This window comes from Ictalurus punctatus, chromosome 12, assembly GCF_001660625.3.
Source record: "Ictalurus punctatus breed USDA103 chromosome 12, Coco_2.0, whole genome shotgun sequence".
NCBI lineage: Eukaryota > Metazoa > Chordata > Actinopteri > Siluriformes > Ictaluridae > Ictalurus > Ictalurus punctatus.
Window position 1 is genome coordinate 27,290,672 of NC_030427.2, and position 8,039 is coordinate 27,298,710.

Below are 8,039 nucleotides of genomic sequence, written 5' to 3' on the forward strand. Positions count from 1 at the left end.
CTCCCAAAATCAAACATTTTTGGTCACGGTAAAACTCTGCTAAATACTGTACGGGTTGATTTTGGAGCCATATCTGTTATTAGACCATTGCCACAGGAACCCATTTTTGTTGTTAATGAATACAAATTGTAATCGTTGGCTAATTGCTAGACTATAAGAGGAGAAAACACGTCATGATGTGCACTCATAGGAAAATGATCATTTCCAGGGGAGAGTATTTGGGTCTGGTCACTTCCCACCACCCTGTCATTGATTATTTTCCTATAAAAGCATGCCCCCGAGTGTATTATTCCTTACATAATAATATAACATGCCATAATTAATACCAATTTGGGGCGTGGTTGAAGTCAAGATTACTCAGACTAACAGTGACCACATTATTCATGAGTGAATGTTTCTATTAATATACGACGTTTGCTGATAATGATAATAATAATAATAATAATAATAATAATAATAATAATAATAATAATCCACTAAAAGGATTACAGATTTATTGCAACAGGAATATATTGATTGTAGAAGTCACAGGAAGACAATACATCATTTCTGCTAATAATTTTATTTAAATAAGACACAAGATCTCTATTTTACAAGGGGAAAAATAAGAGAAAGAAATGAAAACACCGATTCAGGCTGAAGAAAATAATTTGCGGTTCTTCTGTATCGTCGGTTTGGGACAGCCGACCAGATGTGAAACTCAGATATGCGCGGAAACATTACGCAACAAGCTCAGCAGCTGGAGCTATATGATACTGCATGACTACAATAAAGTCAAAGTTACGAGACTTGAACCATACTGACATTGATTTATTTAAGAGGAGGCTTAGACAGAGAACTGGACTGTGTTAAGAGCATTCAAGTGCGGATTGTTTTTTTTTTTTTTCTTCTTCTTCTTGCAATTGCGCTTCAGTTTCTTCAGTTTCCCCTTGAAAGTTGGTTCCTTCATTACACCATCAATGTCCTAACCAGAACCATAAATGTATTGCAGTTGTGTGTGTGAATAGATGAGCTGAGATATCACAGCTCAGTGGAAACCTGGCACTGGCCTGATGCTGACACACTCACAGTTACCAAGCCAAAGCACTGCAAGCTCCTAAAGTTATGGGACAAATCACAGCTGTGATAATGGGGTCTTATGTACACGTAAAGCAGGGGCGCCCAAACCCGGTTCTGTTGATCTACATCCTTGCAGTGTTTGGTTCCTCTTAAGGATGACCTGAATGTTAGAGCCAGGTGTGTTGGAAGTAAACCCTGACTTGGGCACCCCTGACATACAAGATTTCTGTTGAGTCTAAAATATTAACATTCAAGGCATGAACGAAAAATGTGTCAGTTAGGAAAGCATGTCAAATCTCTGCACAAACTGAAATGATGCCAGAAATGTGCTCTGTTCAATCTATCACCAAATACTGTGGACTGGAGTGGAAGTATTCATTCTCCTAAAATGTAAGGCTTTAAAGCAATTCCTTTTCCTAGCAAACGGCAAAAGATCACTTTTATCATTATTATTATTATTATTATTATTGCACAGATTTTAGACACTGAAATAGCAGTACCATTCATTCAATAAACTACTGATGTCTGATAATGAGGTGCGGTATGAAGAAAATAAAGTATAGAAGACTGTGTATGGTCATTTTAAAATGCACCAAGCCAGTCACCAATGCAGTTGTATGGATTGATTATGGTGGCGCTGCTCAGGATTTTGTATTTTGCATTTTGTAAATATGACAGTTTGTGTTTAGGTCTTTTGAAATTGTATATCGAGTTTTGAATTTCAATGAAATCAGGGTCACGGGGAACCTGGAGCTTATCCCAGGGAGCATCGGGCACAAGGTGGTGTACACCCTGTATGGGGTGCCAATCCATCGCAGGGCACAATCACATACACATTCATACACTATGGACACTTTGGATACGCCAATCAGCCTACCATGCATGTCTTTGGAAACCGGAGTACCCGGAGGAAACCCAAGCAGCACGGGGAGAACATACAAACTCCACATACACAAGGCAGTGGTGGGAACTTGAACCCCCGACCCTGGAGGTGTGACGCAAACATGCTAACCACCAAGCCACTGTGTGCCCTATAATATTTTATATATATATATATATATATATATATATATATATATATATATATATATATATATATATATATCTCCTTACAACACTGCCTCGGTCATATCTTTTAAAACATGGTAAATAGCTCCTTATCACCTTTCCTGGGCTGCTGGTATCCCAAGCAACGTGCCTTTGTGAATGTGGCTGAAATAAAAAAAAAAAAAATAATGACCCATACACACTTGCATTAAAAATAACAAGTGTGGAAGGTGAAACAGTGATGGGATCCATGCAACACTCACAGCTTTATGTTAGCAAATCATGTCTCGGTTCAAATAAAAAGGGATGATGAAAAAAAAAATATATGACTGAGTGATGTGTCAGAATAGTGTCTTGTTGTGGGGGACAGTTTTTTTTTTTCTACTACCATATGGACTGGACAAGCTGATGCGGACTTTATGACACATCCCCTAAATTCTGTCTATAGTGCATACATCATTTCATGGGTAGTTTTATTCATAGGATAGCTAGAGAGTAGCCTATAAGTGGTTGGAGAACACTTGCTTCCACCGTGACTAAATGTGATGCTTGGAAATTGGTCAAATTTGCGGACAATCCCCTCCACTGTCAATAAAATTTCTGGAGAAACTTCAGTCTCTGTGCGTCCCCCAGGAGACATACCACCAACGTCCAACCAATCAGAACAAGCAGGTTTCTCTAGTCCTTCAAGTTCCGTCAAAAATATCACAATTATGAGACTGCAACATAGCCATTGCAACAATGCCATAATTACTAGCAAGAAACTTGTATTTTTGATGCGCTAGTCATTTTCCTACAAGCCATGACTTTACGAGTTGGGGTTACATCAATAAAAAAGTAGTTGTGGGAGCTGATATACAGTAGATGTTGCATCCACAGCAGACAGTCGTTAATTAAGTAGTCATTTTGTAAGTTGTCTACATGATTTGTGGTATTGACGATTTGTTTACAATTAATGCGATGGCAATCTAAACTACTTGAAAATGTACTTTAAAACATCGACTTCAAGCTTGTAAAGTAGGAATTTCCAGACGAGCATACGTCTGTCCGTTATAACTCATATGTAGCTCATAAAGCCGCATATGTCAGACGGAGATCCAGTGGCCATGGTGCACTCACAACCTCCTGAATCAACGCAGCAGACTTATTCTTTTACTGTCGCTACAAATTAGTTGCCTATAAACTAACTATTTGGCCTCGGATTTCAGTCAGTGGATCGGCAGCTTTTAACATACACTCAAAAGAGACCACGAGTAATATTTACGAACTAAAAAGCTGATCGACATCGAACTGTTGAGGGGAGTGTGTGTTCAGGTGTGTATGAGTGCGTGTATGCATATGTATGTAAAACGTGGTAGGAGTTCGAGTTGAGAATGGACACACAGTAGAGTGCAAATTACCTGAGTTTAAACTCACACCTGAAGCTGGGCTATAAACAGATACTGTGCAACACTATAGCGTTTGTTTTTTTTGTTGTTGTTGTTGTTGTTTTTTAAATGCATTTGTCTTCTTCTTCTTCTTCTTTTTTTTTTTAAAACCTATTTTTGTATTTAATTTCTTAAAAGTAACAAAACCCAGACAGACTGTAAACATAATCCCAAAGATTAGATCACACTTTTTCTCTATAACGTACATAAAGCAATAAACAGTTAAACCCAAACAAGCTTTTATCTTTTTTTTTTTTTTTTTATATAGATATCCATATATCGATCTATCTATATATAGATATATATAGATATATATATATAGATAGAGAGAGCTTATTCATACTGTGGATGTTAAAAAAAAAAAGAAAACAGACATGACACTGTAATTGTCAACATATATGATCAATTTCAGATACATGCATCCGACCCTATTAAACCCTTCTTGAAGCTTTTTTAACGTAACGTTCTCCACTAAACGCAATCATTACGCAATCGTCATATGTTCTAGCTGAAAAAAAGGAGTTATCCCACTTAAGTTAAGCAGTGATTTGCTTGGATTTCACTCACCCAACAGAAAGCGAAGCTGTGCAATCGTTCTGATCCACGTGAGTGAGAAAATGAATCACACCAAAAAAAAAAAAAAAAAAAAAAAGGGAATCCAAAAAGTGTGACCAGAACTCGATGCCAAAATGTATAAATAAGATGAGAATAATAATAATAAAAAAAACTGAAGTCCCAAGAGGCAGTGGATTATTATTATCTTGACATTACGACTTACTGATCTCAAAACAACAACAAAAAATCCACTTTGTAGGCATGAGCTAAGCTGAGAGGATTTCTGACAGGATTTTAGGTAATAATCATTAATGTTCAGAATTTTCATTGCTCACAAAAGCCAGCTAGTTAATACACGTTAACCTCCCAGGATTTTAATATCATATTTATAAATGTCTATAATATTCATTGCTAACGCTAGTCTGCTAGCCAGCATGAGCTAATCTGACAGGATTTCTAAAGCATATTTAGTAATGTTTATCCATGTATTTCCATTGCTACCACCAACCAGCTAGCTAATATGCGCTAACAGGATATCATAACCATTAATACTTATCATTTTCATTGATAGCTAGCTAACTAGCTAACATGGGCTAACTTGACAGAAGTTTTAAGTCATATTTATGTGTTGATAATCTTCACAGCTAACGAATTTTTTAGGTCATAATCATTAATGTTTAGAGTCTTCCCTGCCGACATTAGCCAGATCACAAGAATAAACTAATCTGAAAGGATTTCTGACAGGATTTTAAGTCATAATCATTAATAATCATCATTTGCATTGCTAACACAAGCTAGCTAGTTAATATCAGGATTTCTGACAGGATTTCTGACAAGACTTGTCGGTCATAATAATTTCTGTACATAATCTTCACTGTTCACACTAGCTAACTAGGTAATATAAAATAATCTGAGAGGATTTCTGAGAGGATAATCTTTAGAGCATAATCATTAATGTCTATATCTAAATTCCTAGCTAATCTGAGCTAACCTGACAAGATTTCTGAGAAGATTGTTTATACATATGTGTTTATAAATTGCAACTCTTCACTGCTAATGTCAGCCTGCTGGTCAGGATATTTCATAAAACCTTTTATTTATTTATTTTTATTTAAATTATGATAAAAAAAAAAACTACACCTGATATGTTAGAAGGGTGCATCTGTACCTCTCAAATACACTGATCTCACCAGGAGGTTGCACGACTTATTTTTTCACGTGAAAGTGGTTTCATTGAGACAATAACCTGAACGTTTAGGTTTATAGAATAAAGCTTATCAAAAAGGATTATCTTAATCGCAAGATAATGGGAGTTTTAAAAAAAAAAACAACAACAAAAAAAAAACAAAACATGGCCTCTTGGGACTTCTGTAGCAAAAAAAATGACAGCTCACTCTTTTCTTTCTTTCGGTTAAGGTTAACATTGAACCTACATTTGCATATTTTGTGGTCCATAAAACCTTCACACACTTTATTTTAACATTAATAGTATATGTTTATATATATATATATATATAATCTTTAACCAGCTTCTGTGGTGCTGTTCCAAAAACAGCCTGAACACTCGCACACTATAGCCTTGCAGCTCTTTAGTCCCTGTCAGTATAAGTGCGTAAGAAAACCGGTGCGGACGTGACGACGGATTGAAGTGGAGCGCTATTCTCGTGTTTGGAACCTTGTGTGTCACTATGACATGCAGACGGTGACATTTCAGTCCAGAAAGAGGGGGAAAGGTGGCATCTAGTCAACCTATGAAGGGCACAAAGTGCCACAGAGACCAGCTCTGGGCAAATCGAGCTAACTGCACAGTTCTGAGTTTGTGTGTGGTGCCTCTTGTTGGGACGGAGACGCGGCGTCTGATTCTGGCGGATCGTCTGTGCTGGTACTGATGGAGACCTGAGTGGGGTGGAGCAGGGTGTACATGGCCGAGGAGGTCACAGCACTGGGGTGTCCTCCTTCCTCGTCCTCTTCCTCAGCTTGGGAGGCCGAGTGTTGAAGCAGAGAGCCGGGTATTCTGACGGGGCAGAAAGCCGAACCAGTGGGGTTGAAGTTCACCTTGTTTTTGTCGGGGCAGGAGAAGAGGGGGGTGGTAGAGGACTGTCTCGACCTGCAATAGAGAAAATAATATATATACACATACATATACATATATATATTTATGATTTGCAATTTTCCCTTTATGTGATTCTTGAGGCTGACATTCTCTCAAGCCATGCCCCCTATTGTTTTCATCCAGGCCTTCTTGTTCATTAATCTCAACCTGTGTGTGTTGCGAGGTAATCCCAGTTCCCTACTTTCTCATGCAGCATTCATGTCACGTGGGAGGAGTTTGGCAGGATGTGAAAACTTCCCATTTCTCCAGACTTGTAAGAGTTCAACAATCCAAAGAATCCAACATTAGCCTGTTGTTGTGTTCATGTTCAAAATTAACAGGTCACCTCCTAATATTTAACAGAGATTAATCAGTAATTCCTTATGAGCTCAAAGGTAAACCAAAATCCCTGTATAATTAAGACATTATTTCCTTGAATGTCAGCATATTTAAGTAATGAACGGAGAAATCTGGGCTGTGAGAAGGCTCCCTTTCCAGTCAGAAGGTGGGAATTACAGTTTTTTTTACCATTTGATGTGAACGTAGCATTATGGTACTTGGTGCTGCATGTTACGCTCGCTCTCCGAAGAGTCTATTTACAAAAAAACCCCAACCCTTTTGTTCAGTAAAGCAGGGATTTCAAATGAATAATGAATAATTTGATTTATGTTAGCTACCTAATAAGGCAAACAAACTGGTTTAAACCTCACCAGGAAACCAGACAGTATCATAAACCTACCTGTTGATATTTCATTATTTGTATCCTTAAATTTGTGCATTTTATGTAGCGAGAACTCAGATCATACAAAACTAATTTGTGGTTTTTTTTTTTGTTGAGGTTTTTGATGGGCAGAACTATTAATACGCCAGTACTGACTACTGGCCTTCTGACTGTCCTCTGCTATGGCCCTCGACGTCAAGAAATGAGGCCAGACTCACGTTGTTTCTTCGAACACTTTGATCTTCTCGCAGCCTTCGGGAGGCTCCCGCTTGAACATGTAGCTGTTGTTGGGTTTGGGTGAAGAGGCAAACTTGGGGAGAGGAGAGCTGCTGCCGCTGTCTGCAGACAGAGCGATCACAGGACAGAAATTACACCTCTGCACAGAATCGCGACGATTCGATGCAAGTGTTAAGAGATTTTTATGTGTGTATGTGCGACCCTGACCTTTGTCTCGGTCGTCGAGGAGCTCGTCGGTGGAGTACGGGCTGCCGTCGTGTGATCCTACCGGACATGGGGATGCGCTGGAGCAGCTGCTGGAGCGGCCGTGTACTGCCGGGGTCTGAGAGTCCAAACCACATGTACTACTGCTCCGCTGCTGAGGAGGAAACGGGGCACGGCGTCCATCAGGCACCTCCAACGCCTGAGGGAGAGACAGAGGAAGAGCGGAAGAAGAGAGAAGGAGAGAAAGCTGTTAGGATCAAAGAAGGCGGTGTGGCCTCTGTACAGTCAGTCCCAGTAAAGGAGGTGTGGCCTCTGTACAGTCAGTCCCAGTAAAGGAGGTGTGGCCTCTGTACAGTCAGTCCCAGTAAAGGAGGTGTGGCCTCTGTACAGTCAGTCCCAGTAAAGGAGGTGTGGCCTCTGTACAGTCAGTCCCAGTAAAGGAGGTGTGGCCTCTGTACAGTCAGTCCCAGTAAAGGAGGTGTGGCCTCTGTACGGTCAGTCCCAGTAAAGGAGGTGTGGCCTCTGTACAGTCAGTCCCAGTAAAGGAGGTGTGGCCTCTGTACAGTCAGTCCCAGTAAAGGAGGTGTGGCCTCTGTACAGTCAGTCCCAGTAAAGGAGGTGTGGCCTCTGTACGGTCAGTCCCAGTAAAGGAGGTGTGGCCTCTGTATGGTCAGTCCCAGTAAAGGAGGTGTGGCCT

At 39.7% G+C, this 8,039-nt stretch overlaps 1 protein-coding gene across 2 annotated transcripts in view; it reads right to left on the reverse strand.

Moving 5' to 3' along the window:
• Window positions 1-2,856: 2,856 nt before the first annotated feature.
• Window positions 2,857-8,039, reverse strand: part of glcci1a (glucocorticoid induced 1a) — a 47,406-nt gene continuing 42,223 nt past the window's right edge. For both annotated transcript variants that reach the window (XM_017481056.3, XM_017481054.3), the window contains 3 exons: window positions 7,346-7,541; window positions 7,120-7,240; window positions 2,857-6,195 (listed from right to left, as the gene is read on the reverse strand). In XM_017481056.3, the coding sequence (XP_017336545.2) occupies window positions 5,886-6,195; window positions 7,120-7,240; window positions 7,346-7,541 (627 nt within the window). In that variant the 3' untranslated portion in view covers window positions 2,857-5,885. The remainder of the gene's footprint in view (window positions 6,196-7,119; window positions 7,241-7,345; window positions 7,542-8,039) is intronic.